The 15,852-nt window shown below is 43.8% G+C and overlaps 1 protein-coding gene across 1 annotated transcript in view; it reads left to right on the top strand.

Annotated features, from left to right (window-relative positions):
• Positions 1-15,852, top strand: part of LOC126248437 (elongation of very long chain fatty acids protein-like) — a 130,814-nt gene that overhangs the window by 26,477 nt on the left and 88,485 nt on the right. Inside the window, exon 2 of the mRNA XM_049949415.1 lies at positions 15,476-15,551. Coding sequence (XP_049805372.1) covers positions 15,476-15,551 — 76 coding nt within the window. The remainder of the gene's footprint in view (positions 1-15,475; positions 15,552-15,852) is intronic.

Below are 15,852 nucleotides of genomic sequence, written 5' to 3'. Positions count from 1 at the left end.
TACAATCTGACCTTTATCAAAGTGGGAAACGTGATGGTATCCATTTCTCTCCTTACACGAGGCATCACAACAACGTTTCACCAGACAACGCCGGTCAACTGCTGGTTGTGTATGAGAAATCGGTTGGAAACTTTCTTCATGTCAGCACGTTGTAGGTGTCGCCACCGGCGCCAACCTTGTGTGAATGCTCTGAAAAGCTAATCATTTGCATATCAGAGCACCTTCTTCCTGTCGGTTAAATTTCGCGTCTGTGGCACGTCATCCTCGTGGTGTAGCAATTTTAATGGCCAGTAGTGTACATGGTGGGTGCGTGTGTGTACATGTATTCATGTTATATGCACGCAATGGCACGCAATGGTAAACACACCGGTGCATATGTGTGATGCGATGTATAAATGCACGTGCGCGTGAAGTTTTTTTTTTGCTTGATGTCACATCTACTCTACATCATGACATAGGAAGCTATTGAGCTCAGGCTATGACGATGTTTGGGAGATGAGTCATTGGTCAGTGTCATCGTTCTAGAACAGTTCAGGGAATCGTTTCGAGTGAGCAAGGAAACCGTCAAAGGGGCTAGACACATTATATACTAACCTGCGCTGTCTCCATGATTGGCAAGTCCCATCGTTAACCCAGAATACATGATCGAATAATTCCCATAACTCCCCTCAACTAATCACCCAGTCAATCAATCGATTCGAATAATGAAGCAGTTACGTAATGATGGCAACATCTATTCTTTTCCGGTGAACTCTATACCATTTGGAAAACAGGTATAGAATCAAACAGATAATGCTGAAATATGAATGAAAACCTAATTGGACGACGAGAGGGCTTTGTTATTCATGAAGAGTTGTACATAAACATTTATGTGCGTCAACAAGAGGGACAACTGACAAAATATTCTAAAACGTCTTTAACATCAGTCTTTACGTCACAGAGGAAGTAAACGTACTAAAATATTAATGTGGACAAAAAAATTCAAGGTAAGAGTATGATTCTATTACAAGGAATGTGAGCAAGAGCAAAGACCGTTTCATGTAGCAGCCATGCGAAAACGACTAATTAATTCTCAATAAAACATGATATTTGACTAAAATTGTTACAGAGGTGAAACACACTCACAGAACTTTCTGGCTGGGAACTGAGACTGAGATAAGATCACTGAGTATGGTTAAAAGACTAGTTTTAAAACTGCAGGCTCACAGTCAGTCCATGCACTTATGACTGCAGCTTGAAATAGCAACCAGGAAGCAGCACCTTAAATCTATATCGTGCGTAGTAAATACGAAGAGTTTAAATCACACAATTGCAGGAGCATTACATACAGCAGCAGTAACCAATGGAGTTGACATCCCCGTAGAGAAGAGTAAGAGACCTTCGTTTCTCTTGGTTCAACGACCAACGGTCTACATAATTTGTGATAATATATTGTCAAGTGGATGTAACCATGATAGAATGTGTGAATTTGTTGTAGCAAATTACGGTTCCGTTTTTCTCTGGTAGAGTCAAAACAGTTCTGCGGAACCATAAGGCTGTTAAGATGCCGGGCGGCTTATTTTTTATTGTTCTGCAGTTGTAAAATGGTGGCGCAGGGGTAACCGCTAAAATTTTGTACACTCTTCGTTAGCAAATAACTATCTCCACCTTCCTTACAGCCTCGCTACAAGAAGTGTAAACGGCAATAAATGGGAGCTTTTGGAGATGGGAGGGTAATTTCTGCTCCTCGATGAAATAATGAACTCCATGGTTAGGGCCGTGCGGGGTAGCCACCCGGTCTCAGGAGCCTCGTCACGGTCCGTGCGGCTTTCCCCGTCGGAGTTTCGAGTCCTTCCTGGTTCATGGGTGTGTGTGTTGTCCTCAGCGTGAGTTAGTTGACGTTAGATTAAAGAGTGTTTGAGCTTAGGGACCTATGTCCTCAGCAGTCTCGTCTTTAGGAGCTCATACACACAATGCACGGTTAGAGTACCTTATGAACAAATTTCTATGCGGAGAGCATGAATGCAAACAGCTATACGTCCGCTAGACTGTGACTAGTGCTTTCTCGTAAAGTTGTTACTAAATATGGGAATTTACTATCTCTTAAACAAGTAGTAAAATGTTTATGGTATGTACTAATTTTTTCCAATAATTTTTTATCCATCGTGATAAACATAAAACGGATTATACCACATCAAAACGACACTGGTGAAGACTTTCTTATCTGACGGTCATGAGTGTAAAAAGAAAAAATAATTTATCTACGGAATAAAACAACTCCGTCATCAAATGTAAAGAGCGAATTAGGAAATTTATTGTATAGAGAGTGGCCCAGGAGGAATGGTCAATATTCAGGGATATGAGAGGAACAGTTATTAGAAACAAAATAGTCTCGTAAGCATGGGCTCTAAGATGCATACCTTAAGAGCATTGATCACTATTTCATCCTCAATACCGCGAAAGATATCTGTTTCGTTACAAGTTCTTTGCTTTCTATATTTTCACAGGTGGTAGTATCGACCAAAAGAAGCAAAAAATTTCCAGTAAACATTGGTTCTAAAGTGCATATCTTAAGAGCTATGAGCAGTTGTTCATCGTCGCTACTGTGAAACACATCTCTTATACTGATCAACTGCTCATAGCTCTTAAGGCACGCATTTTAAAGCTCCTTGCCCACACTAGCAAAGAGCTTACTGTATCCCTGAATATTGACCATTGTTTCTGGGGCATCCTGTAGGTACAAGCGGCGAAAAATTAATTCTTCCAAGTGAAGTTAATGCCCCAAGTGGTCTCTTTAAGACGATATTTATGTCTAGAGCTCCCTCACTATATGGCCAAAAGTACTTAGTGTGAATGCCATACATTACCTTTCCTCACTTATTTGCTCGAAGATGTATGATGTGCAGTAATTTTTACGCTTGCCCTGCCTCTGCTACTTAGTCATGAGGCCCGTAATACGGTTATGTGATGCTCTAACATTTTGTGTAGAAACACTCGGATTTTTATACAGACATCGAACAGAATAGCACTGGTTTCGGTTCATGAGTTTCGTATCGCATCTTTCGAAGTGAGCGAGGTGATACAGCGGCGCTGCGCCCTCACTCGGTAATAAATGGTTCAAATACCCGTCAGGTCACTCACTTGGGTTTTCTGTGATTTCTTTAAAAAAATTAAGAAGAATGATGGAACAGTTCCTTTGAAAGGTGACCACCGAATTTCATCCGTATCCTTGTTCAATTAAATGCTGGACTACATCTTTAATAACTTTATTGTGTTACTGCCTTTTCTTTCTTCTGTTTTAAAGGAACTCTAGTCTTGAAATTTATTACAAATCAGTAGTAGTAGTAGTAGTTTTACATTTTTGCTTCCAAGAGAGTGGTTAACTTGAATGTTGCATGATTATTCACTTTTTTCTTGCTTCCTTCTTCTTTTTCTCTTCTGAAACCCTCTTCATTCTTTGGCTGCGTTACTGTTTCCTTTGCTCTGTCCATAGTTTGCTTTTTCCTTCTTTTCTTTTACTTCAGATTTCGTGTTCATAATCTTGTTTCTGAATTGCCTCTTTCATTTATCATTTCAATACTGATACCTGCTTGTTTTAGGTCTTCTCCTATTTCTTGAAACCAAGTGGCTTTTTTGATTGAACTGTTTAGTACAGAAAAAAAAAAATCCTCTTTGTGAGTCTGTTGTTCATTCTATGTATGTGTCCATAGTATGTTATTCGGCGTTTTTTGATAATGACTGTGCGCCTGTCAGTGTCTTCATATAAGTCTTTGGTTGGTCTCTTCATCCATATACCAACTCTGTGTACTGCTCCAAAACTTTTTCTGGGGATTTTACGTTCTATTTTTTCTGTCTCTGTGATATCTGATGCTCCGATTGTGGTCGTTTCTCATGCGTAGAGTGCTTCTGGTGGTGCAACTGTACTGTAGTGGCTGAGTTTAGTCTTTCTTGAAATATCTTTTTTACTGTAGTGCGTCCATGTGAGTTTGTATGCCTTCTGGAGTTTTTCTTTTCTTTGTATGTTGAATTCCTTGTTAGATCCTCTTATTTGTATATATCCCCCGGGATATTTGAATTTTTCCACTCTGTTACTCTTTCCGTATATTGTGTGGTCGTAGTTGTTCTTTCTTTCTATGTATTGCGTTTTCTCGTACGATATCTGTACACCAGTTTTCGCAGAGACTTCACGTAAATATTCCAGTGCTTCTTGTTCTTCTTGTCTATAGTTGCTGAGTATTGCCAGGTCATTTGCAAACGCCAGGCATTTTATGATCGTCTTGTTTGCACACGTTCTTCCTAACTGACTTCCTTTTACTTTTTCTTCCCATTGTTTGAAAATTTTGTTCAACACAATGTTGAATAAATGCGGTGAGAGACTGTCTCCTAGTCTGACCCTGTATGTATCTCGAATGGGCCTAAGATTTCTACCATAAATTTTGTTCTGGTTGTGGTATCTGTAAGTGTATGTTGTATGAATGTCCTAAAAAATGGTTCAAATGGCTCTGAGCACTATGGGACTTAACATCTTAGGTCATCAGTCCCCTATAACTTAGAACTACTTAAACCTAACTAACCTACGGACATCACACACATCCATGCCCGAGGCAGGATTCGAACCTGCGACCGTAGCAGTCCCGCGGTTCCGGACTGCAGCGCCTAGAACCGCACGGCCACCGCGGCCGGCTATGAATGTCCTAGTTTTCCTGTCTGTTCCATATTCTTCTAATGTGTCAAAGAGAATCTGCCTGCCTATGGAGTCGTAGGCCTTCTTGAAGTCTACGAATGTCACTACAGTGTTGTTCGTCTGTCTGACCTTCAGCAGCGTTCACAGGTTACAAATCTGTTCAATACTGGACCTTTCTTTTCTGAAGTCTGCTTGGTATTCACCTATCTCTGCATCAGCTTCCGGCTCTAGTCTATTGAGTAATGCCTTGGAGAGAATTTTGTAATTGACAGATAATAATGAGATACCTCTGTAGTTACTAGTGTCTGTCTTGTCGCCCTATTTGTTGAGTGGGTGAATCAACGCACGTCTCCATTCCTGTGAAATTTTCTCTATATTCCATATTTCTGTAAGAATTTCATGAATTTTCTTTGTGATGGTTTGCTCTTTGAGTTTCCAGATCTCGGAGATAATGGAGGTTTATCCTGTGGCTCTGTTGTTTTTTGTTGTTTTATAATCTTTTCTACCGCTGTTATTGAAGGCGGCTTTGAAACTTAGTTTGGCACTGTTTTCGTGAAATACACTCCTGGAAATGGAAAAAAGAACACATTGACACCGGTGTGTCAGACCCACCATACTTGCTCCGGACACTGCGAGAGGGCTGTACAAGCAATGATCACACGCACGGCACAGCGGACACACCAGGAACCGCGGTGTTGGCCGTCGAATGGCGCTAGCTGCGCAGCATTTGTGCACCGCCGCCGTCAGTGTCAGCCAGTTTGCCGTGGCATACGGAGCTCCATCGCAGTCTTTAACACTGGTAGCATGCCGCGACAGCGTGGACGTGAACCGTATGTGCAGTTGACGGACTTTGGGCGAAGGCGTATAGTGGGCATGCGGGAGGCCGGGTGGACGTACCGCCGAATTGCTCAACACGTGGGGCGTGAGGTCTCCACAGTACATCGATGTTGTCGCCAGTGGTCGGCGGAAGGTGCACGTGCCTGTCGACCTGGGACCGGACCGCAGCGACGCACGGATGCACGCCAAGACCGTAGGATCCTACGCAGTGCCGTAGGGGACCGCACCGCCACTTCCCAGCAAATTAGGGACACTGTTGCTCCTGGGGTATCGGCGAGGACCATTCGCAACCGTCTCCATGAAGCTGGGCTACGGTCCCGCACACCGTTAGGCCGTCTTCCGCTCACGCCCCAACATCGTGCAGCCCGCCTCCAGTGGTGTCGCGACAGGCGTGAATGGAGGGACGAATGGAGACGTGTCGTCTTCAGCGATGAGAGTCGCTTCTGCCTTGGTGCCAATGATGGTCGTATGCGTGTTTGGCGCCGTGCAGGTGAGCGCCACAATCAGGACTGCATACGACCGAGGCACACAGGGCCAACACCCGGCATCATGGTGTGGGGAGCGATCTCCTACACTGGCCGTACACCACTGGTGATCGTCGAGGGGACACTGAATAGTGCACGGTACATCCAAACTGTCATCGAACCCATCGTTCTACCATTCCTAGACCGGCAAGGGAACTTGCTGTTCCAACAGGACAATGCACGTCCGCATGTATCCCGTGCCACCCAACGTGCTCTAGAAGGTGTAAGTCAACTACCCTGGCCAGCAAGATCTCCGGATCTGTCCCCCATTGAGCATGTTTGGGACTGGATGAAGCGTCGTCTCACGCGGTCTGCACGTCCAGCACGAACGCTGGTCCAACTGAGGCGCCAGGTGGAAATGGCATGGCAAGCCGTTCCACAGGACAACATCCAGCATCTCTACGATCGTCTCCATGGGAGAATAGCAGCCTGCATTGCTGCGAAAGGTGGATATACACTGTACTAGTGCCGACATTGTGCATGCTCTGTTGCCTGTGTCTATGTGCCTGTGGTTCTGTCAGTGTGATCATGTGATGTATCTGACCCCAGGAATGTGTCAATAAAGTTTCCCCTTCCTGGGACAATGAATTCACGGTGTTCTTATTTCAATTTCCAGGAGTGTATAATTTTTCTTTAGGATTCTCGCAGTTAAGGCGTTTATCAAAATAATTTTTTTTAAATGTTGCAGTTTTATTTAGTATTTGTTTTCAGAGGTCCATCCTTTTTTTTTCAGCAAATATTTGGAAGCTGCTAACATTTTATATTTTCCCTGAAAATTACGTAGAAATTTCTCGTGTTATTTCTCTTGAAATCTTTTCACTCTTCTAATATCTTTCGAGGAATTTTTCTGGACTTTGTGGAAATCTTGCCATGTCTCTTTTGCTCTGTTACTGCTCAACTTCTTCCAAGCCTGCATTCTACGTTTAATGGCGTGGTCACAAGTTGGTTCAAATGGCTCTGAGCACTATGGGACTTAACATCTATGGTCATCAGTCCCCTAGAACTTAGAACTACTTAAACCTAACTAACCTAAGGACAACACACAACACCCAGCCATCACGAGGCAGAGAAAATACCTGACCCCGCCGGGAATCGAACCCGGGAACCCGGGCGTGGGAAGCGAGAACGCTACCGCACGACCACGAGATGCGGGCAGTCACAAGTTGCGTTCCATCATCTATGTTTTCGTTCCCTAAGAGGTTGACCCCAAAGCATTGCATTCTGAATTTCCTTCCCTAGGTCTGTTCAGTTTTCTGTTGAATTTTGATTAATCCCTTCAATAAATTTGTCTTTATTTATCTTCAGGTGTTCTGTGCCCGGTCTTTCTGTTTCTTGGGATTGGGCTAATTTTTACTTGTAGAAAGTGATGGTCGGAATCGAAGAATACTTTCCGTGTTCTCACATTCACAATTTCGCTTGTATTTTTGCTTGTTATGGCTACGTGGTCTATTTGAAATTCTCGCCAAATGTTTCTGGGCACTTTCCATTTTGTGGGTTTTCGTTTTGGTTTTTTGAAATTGCTTTGACGATAATTTTTAAGTTAAAATTTTGACAGTAAAGTATGAGATGCTCGCCATTCTTGTTGGTGCGTTTGTGTGCTGTGTATGGGCCTGTCATTTGGGTGTACTTCTTCTTCTTCTTCTTCTTGCCTAATGGTGCACTGAAGTCTCTTAATACAATTTTAACATGTCTTTCTGTATTTTATGTGATATTTCTTCCACGGCTTCCCAGAACTCTTCGACTTCTAGAAGTTTCTTTCTGTTATGATTGTTTGTCGCTGCACGTGCATCGATGGTTGTGTATCTTGATTTGAATGTTATTGTAGAGATTCTTTCTAATACTGAATTGAAATCTAGGATGTTGTCTATGATTGATTTTTGAACCGCAAATCCGGTGCCAAACGTTGTCGGTGTTCCTCTTCTAACAGAAGGTTTCCTTTGAATAGCCTGTAGTTTTCTGTGTTGAAGTGGTTTTCGTCTGTGAAACGCGTCTCTTGTATTGCGAGTATTTCGATGTGAATTTTTTCCAGAACATCCGTAAGTTGTTTGAGCTTGCTTATCTTCACCAGCGTACTTGTGTTGAGCGTGTCAATATAGTGCTTGCGAAGAGGTTTGTAGATGCTCCGACTCTTCTCCTTCTAGTGATGTTCCTGGTCCCCCAGAATCCAACGACCAGGGAAGTCCAGTGTATTTACTGGGGCCTGGGGTAGTGGATACTTTTCCTGTTCTTCCATCATGATTTTTTCAAGTTGAAGGTGGTTGTGGTGATCTCTGTTGTAATCTCTGTTGGAGAACACAAATGTTAAAGACTTCACTGTTGAGATCAAGACAAAGTGGTCTGCTGGATGCCGGAACTGACACTAATGGGTTTAGGCCTAAGTTAGTATTTGGTCCACCCTCGATGTTTCATTTCCCGAGAACCACTCTTATCTGGGAGGCTTTCCCCTGTGCCTCACATGGGAAGGTGCTCGATGAGACAGCTAACAAATACAGATCAGTGTTTTATAATAACATTTTACTGTTACGAAGACAAGGAGAAAATTTCTCGGCCTGTGACGACGTTGACATCAATGAAATCATTATTTTTCAGTTAGTGCGATATTATTTTTGACGATCGACGATCAAAATTCTGTCAACCATCTGACGCCACAGACGTATCAAAATAAACAGTATGGTACATTTTACATAAAGAATTATCTGCACGCCACGCGAGGTAGCCGCGCGGGCTAGGGGGCCTTGCCATGATTCGCGAGGCTCCTCCGTCGGAGGTTAGAGTCCTCTCTCGTGAGTGGGTGTGTGTGCTGTCGTTAGCGTAAGATAGTTTAAGTAGTGTGTAAGCCTAGAGACCGATAACGTCAGCAGTTTGGTTACATTGGAACTTACCACAAATTTCCAAAAATGAACTGCGCTACATCTTTGTGGAATTTAGGCGCCAAACTTGTAAATTCCTTTAACAACAATTCAACTGGTTTGATTTGGTACACCACTTCATGGCAAAAACAGCAATGTGTGGAAACTGGTAGCATTGTCCCGAAAACGACGAAGTCGATTTCTCTTTCCGAAAAGTTTATGGTCATTGTTTCCTGGAAGTCTTTTTATTCAAATGAAACTACAAATATATAGTTCCAGAGATCTTTTCAAGTCTGAAACGTCTATGATGTATAAAGGCAGACTGAAGCGACGAATGAAAATTTTTACCAAGGCCAGGATTCGAACCTGTGTCTTCTGCTCACTAGGCAGATATGTTAGGGTGGCGTAGTGGTTAGCGCATCTGCCGAGGGAGCAGAAGACCTAGGTTCGAATCTCGGCCTTGGTACAAATTTCTTCTATAACAAATGATGGAAAACTACGTTACAAAAGGTCTGACTACAAAAGAAAAATCTCATATTTCTATAAGAAAATGCAACGAGCTATAAATGTGTATGGGCAAAACTGATAGCGGTGGTGTTCCGCCGACAGTGGTCGCAGGGTCAGTTAAGCATACTCTCACCTTAAGCTGTTTTCGCTTCCGTGCCACCCTCCACACCAGAGATGTTTTGATAACAATAAAGTTTATAACCTCAACCTCTTCATTATTGTTTGGGCTTCCGTGATGTCCTATATCGCATCAGGCGAATGCTGGATTGCTTCCTTCAATAGAGCCCATCTGAATATTTTTGAGCTATTGATCAGTCTTCAGTAACCGCGATATTAGGCTCTGTTTTTCCTCCCTTTTTCCGCAATATTTGAATTAGTGTCTTCATCATCCACTCGGAATACCAGACTGGGGAATTGTGTTCATCTACTGGGACAAGTTGCGAACTTCTTCAGTGTGATATTAGATGAAGCACGTTTCTGCGATCTGTCACGTATCTCCTTTATTACAGACCATTTTTCGGTTCTGAAATCCTCAACAATTATTACTCTAGTGAAATCTTGTTGCTGCAACGAACACTTCATATCTCCCTTTATCAAGGCATTTATGATAATGTCACTGACTGTTGTTATCACTCTTCACGAATTATGAAGTGTTCAGGAAATTTGTTTATTTATTCATTCATTCATCCAATGATCATATTACAATGGTATACGATTTGTCAAAATAATACAATGAAAATAAATAACTCAAAAAATACACATATATACAGACTATATCAGCATGCTTTAACAGAATAGGACAGGAGGTCAACCGTGGCTTTGATAAAGAAATTATCCCGGAATTTGCCTGAAGTGACTTAGAAAACTACGGAATAACTAAATCAAGATCGCCGGATACAGCAATCTCCTTCCTCCCTAATATGAGATCAGCGTCTTAACAGCTACACTGCCTCACTCAGATGGTCTCTATTGTACGATGTTCTTTGATATAAACACACTTTTACTCTTCGCCGCTGTACACATGAAGGGCACACCCTCCCTCCATTCCGCTGATGACTCTGGAACCACGAAGATGCTGCTGCTGTACCCCCTCCGCTAACTCCGGTCCATTCAGAAAACTGACTCCAGGCCGGTAAATATGCCACATGTCCGTCTTCACGTCTTTCCCTCAGTCCATCTGAAAAACTGCGTCACCATCCCTGCTAATGAGAGAGATGTTCATCTCAGGAGAATGGCACGACATTAATATCATGCACAATAGATTTTGGAATATGATTTTCTTGCAAAGGCATTACAATATTGTAATGAGACAAGCTGATGCAGTTATCAATTTTCATTAATAATCACTGCTCTGTATTCTCGAAGCAATCTTTGTTTGTGTAGTATGCGTTAATTATGAAAAACGTTTTAGCTGTGTTTTTAAACAGATGTATTCTAGTAATCTTTTTCATCTCCTTGGGAAATTGTTACACAATTTTAGTCCCTAATAGAACATGCTGTTTTGAGTGTGATCTTTGTTTTTCTTTGGTAAATGTAAGCCCAAAATGGCTCTTTTTCCATGTTTATATGTAGTATAATTAGTGAAATACTTAGTAATGTTTCTCCTGATACGCACAATAGACTGATAGATGTACTCACTTGGTGCAGTAAGGAAACCGTTTTTTAAAAAGTTATTTCCAATGAGGCCAGTTACTATTTCCAGTTAATATTCTTACGGTCCTTTTGTGTAGTTTAAAAATTGTATCCAAATTCTGTGTCTTCGGTCCCCAGGAAAGAATCCAATAGCTAATAGCTGAGTGTATGTAAGAACCGTATGTCACCACAAGACAGTAGCTTTTAAAATAGATGATAGAATCCCTAGAACAAAACGCGCATATGACATTCTTTTTATCAGCATCTTTGTGTGTTCACTCTATGTCAACTGAAATCAACATTCATCCCTAAAAACCTTGTGCTTTTTATACCACCTTTAAATTAGTAATGCAACAGAATTGCGTTCCTTCATTATACTTAAGTAGATACTCTTCGTCTTCTTTAGGTTCAATGTTAATCTATTACATATTGGCCAGTTGTAAGCATACTTGAGAGTTTCACTTGCTTTCTCGAATAGGAGCTCAGGTGTTTTATCAGTGACTGTGATGTTGCTGACATCAGCCAAGAGAACGCATTCTCCTTGTCTTATACTGTCAGGAAAGTCGTTGATGTACACTCCTGGAAATTGAAATAAGAACACCGTGAATTCATTGTCCCAGGAAGGGGAAACTTTATTGACACATTCCTGGGGTCAGATACATCACATGATCACACTGACAGAACCACAGGCACATAGACACAGGCAACAGAGCATGCACAATGTTGGCACTAGTACAGTGTATATCCACCTTTCGCAGCAATACAGGCTGCTATTCTCCCATGGAGACGATCGTAGAGATTCTGGATGTAGTCCTGTGCAACGGCTTGCCATGCCATTTCCACCTGGCGCCTCAGTTGGACCAGCGTTCGTGCTGGACGTGCAGACCGCGTGAGACGACGCTTCATCCAGTCCCAAACATGCTCAATGGGGGACAGATCCGGAGATCTTACTGGCCAGGGTAGTTGACTTACACCTTCTAGAGCACGTTGGGTGGCACGGGATACATGCGGACGTGCATTGTCCTGTTGGAACAGCAAGTTCCCTTGCCGGTCTAGGAATGGTAGAACGATGGGTTCGATGACAGTTTGGATGTACCGTGCACTATTCAGTGTCCCCTCGACGATCACCAGTGGTGTACGGCCAGTGTAGGAGATCGCTCCCCACACCATGATGCCGGGTGTTGGCCCTGTGTGCCTCGGTCGTATGCAGTCCTGATTGTGGCGCTCACCTGCACGGCGCCAAACACGCATACGACCATCATTGGCACCAAGGCAGAAGCGACTCTCATCGCTGAAGACGACACGTCTCCATTCGTCCCTCCATTCACGCCTGTCGCGACACCACTGGAGGCGGGCTGCACGATGTTGGGGCGTGAGCGGAAGACGGCCTAACGGTGTGCGGGACCGTAGCCCAGCTTCATGGAGACGGTTGCGAATGGTCCTCGCCGATACCCCAGGAGCAACAGTGTCCCTAATTTGCTGGGAAGTGGCGGTGCGGTCCCCTACGGCACTGCGTAGGATCCTACGGTCTTGGCGTGCATCCGTGCGTCGCTGCGGTCCGGTCCCAGGTCGACGGGCACGTGCACCTTCCGCCGACCACTGGCGACAACATCGATGTACTGTGGAGACCTCACGCCCCACGTGTTCAGCAATTCGGCCGTACGTCCACCCGGCCTCCCGCATGCCCACTATACGCCCTCGCTCAAAGTCCGTCAACTGCACATACGGTTCACGTCCACACTGTCGCGGCATGCTACCAGTGTTAAAGACTGCGATGGAGCTCCGTATGCCACGGCAAACTGGCTGACACTGACGGCGGCGGTGCACAAACGCTGCGCAGCTAGCGCCATTCGACGGCCAACACCGCGGTTCCTGGTGTGTCCGCTGTGCCGTGCGTGTGATCATTGCTTGTACAGCCCTCTCGCAGTGTCCGGAGCAAGTATGGTGGGTCTGACACACCGGTGTCAATGTGTTCTTTTTTCCATTTCCAGGAGTGTATATTAAGAACAGAATTTGACTCAATGCACTACCCTGAGGAACACCTATGTTTATGTGTTTCTTGTCTGACAGTTGTTCTATTACAAATTTATAGTCAGCAGATGGATGAACTGTCACTACTTTCTGCAGCCTACTTTCCATGTAAGACTGAAACCACTCGGTTTCGTTTCCTCTTACACATACTGCTTCTAGCTTGTTTAGTGGTATTTTATGGTCAACAGTATCAAAGCGTTGGAAAAGTTTAAAAATATGCCTGTGACACACTCATCCTTGTCAAGAGCTTCAAGTAGCACTTTTGTGGACTCTATAATTACAGATGCCATATTCCTCCCACTTCGGAAACCAAACTGTGCTTTGTCTTTGTAAAACAGAGTGTGTTTATTCATGTAACTCGTTAGCAAGCTGCACCCTCCTGAATTTTCTTATGCCTGTGATTGTAATCTGCCCTTGTGAGGCAGACTGAGGAGCTACTTGATTGAGAAGCAGTGGCTCCGGTCTCGTAAACTGACATACGAACGGGAGAGCGGTGTGCTGCCCACATGACCCTACATATTCGCATCCAGTGCCGCCTGTGGGATGAGGATGACACGACGGCCGATCGGTACCGTTGGGCGTTCCAAGGCCTGTTCTGACGGAGTTTAGCTTATTTGTGACAGTAATCTAAGAACTTTGGATTAATGTCGTGTTTTTGTAAAGAACGGAGAAATTTTATTGTCTGGAAGGACTTCCTAATGCAACCAGTTATCCATCTGTTTTCCTTAGCTACTGCTGTAGAAGTTGTAACCTTTTGAAATACCTCCTCAAAAATTAATTTAAACAATGTACAGAATTTAGAGAACTTAGCGTCCACATTTTTTCCCATATACACTTAATCGCAGGTTTGATTTGCCGATGTCCAAGAAAAATAGTATATTTTGCGCCCCGAGTAGATCCTTCTGTAGCCAGCGGCGTTGGAAGTTTTACAAGCCTCTCTTTAGCTTTATTGTCTGACAGTAATGATCAGAAAGGCCAAGATCTATTACAAATACTTCACTACTTTCCCTGTCGATATCTGTAACTACATGGTCTAAGACTGATCTGAACTTTCTGATACCCTAGTAGCAGTGTTTACCATTTGTGCCATGAAAATGTGCTCAGAATGTTTAGAGAGTTTTTACTAATTTCACCATTGAGACATGTGTTAATATCCATGTCTTCACATAGTATTATCTTACTTTTGCGTGATGAGATCCTAGATCCAGCAATCACTTTCTTTGTGTGGAAGGATTAGACCAACAAATACTGTATTTATAGAGTATGTTGTCGTTGACTATTAAAGTAACAACTGAGAAGTATATGGTCAGTGACTGCAGTTTTCATTAAAGTCTGTACTTGCCTTGGTAAATTGGTGTCTGCAAACTCTTTGCTACATTATCACATCAACAGATTTTTTACGAAACTGCTACATTCATATTATTTGTGATACCTCAAAGAAATGCAAAACGACATCAAGTGTCATATAGGGTACTGGCTTGGAATACAGAGAGCTGATGTAGTTCGAATCGAAATATAAAACCGTATTAACGGCTGTAGGATGACTGTTCGGCCAGCCTATGTGTGGTAGTTGAGCTGTTTCTCACACAAATTAAGACGATGGCCGGAATGGTTCCCTGTCTGCTCATCATAAGTTCGACAACCAGAGTAAAATACGAATATACACTTTCTGCAGCGCGGACGACTGCGAGACGGGCAGGAAGAGAGACAATGAGGTTCTGGAAAGTACTGACAGGGATGTGGAGCCGTGCCAACTCCAAACCTGTGGCCAGCTGCGGTAGATTGCTCGGTTGAGGATCAAAAAAATGGTTCAAATGGCTCTAAGCACTATGGGACTTAAAATCTGAGGTCATCAGTCCCCTAGACGTAGAACTACTTAAACGTAACTAACCTATGGACATCACACACATCCATGCCCGAGGCAGGATTCGAACCTCCGACCGTAGCAGCAGTACGGTTCCAGACTGAAACGCCCAGAACCGCTCGGCCACAGCGGCCGGCTGGTTGAGAATCCATGGCGTGTACAGTCCGATCAACGTGGTCCCACAGGTTCTCGACTGGGTTTTCATCCGAGGAGTTTGGTGGCCAGGAGGACCACGCACGTAGACTGCAAGCTGTATGGCACGTTGCAGGATACATTCATAATTGTGTTGATCCATTGTGTCTTCCAGAATGACAAGATTATCCAGGGGTGCCACGGAAAAAATTCCTCAGGCCATAACGCAGCCTCCTGCTTCCGACGATTACTGCAGGGTGTTTGCTTTCACACGTTTCACGCCGTAGACGACAACGGCACCTGTCCGATGGAGCACAAAACGCGATTCATCTGAAAAGGCCACCTGTCGCCAACAATCCGCCAATATTTCCTCACACTGTGCTTCCGGTATATGACCTATCGGACACAAGATCGATAATAAACCTAACTGTTGCAGGTTGCTGACGCTGAACGAGGACTCTGCACCAGCACCCAGCGCCAGTCGCCGAGCAGCACAATCGCACAACGTCAAGGTATCGACATGCATGATACCCACTACTAACAAAGCCTATCCTTGCACGACCTATCGCAGGCAGCAAGACAACCGCTATTTCTCTTACCACCCGACCTAACTATCGCAGAGGTTTTTTTTCCCTTGGCTCTTGCCTTGGCACTTTTTTTCCTCTGCCCTTCAAACCGCTACCCTTCGTTCGATTTCTACCCAATCTATCTCCAGATGAGTGCGTATTAATGGTTAACCCTAACCAGACGTACGCAAACATCGCAGTACCCACATCCTGCGACACCTCACTTTAGTGAATACTAACCCTTATG

The sequence above is a fragment of the Schistocerca nitens genome, chromosome 3 (genome assembly GCF_023898315.1).
Source record: "Schistocerca nitens isolate TAMUIC-IGC-003100 chromosome 3, iqSchNite1.1, whole genome shotgun sequence".
NCBI lineage: Eukaryota > Metazoa > Arthropoda > Insecta > Orthoptera > Acrididae > Schistocerca > Schistocerca nitens.
Note: the sequence above shows the minus strand (reverse complement) of the source record. Positions and strands in the feature narration are given on the sequence as shown.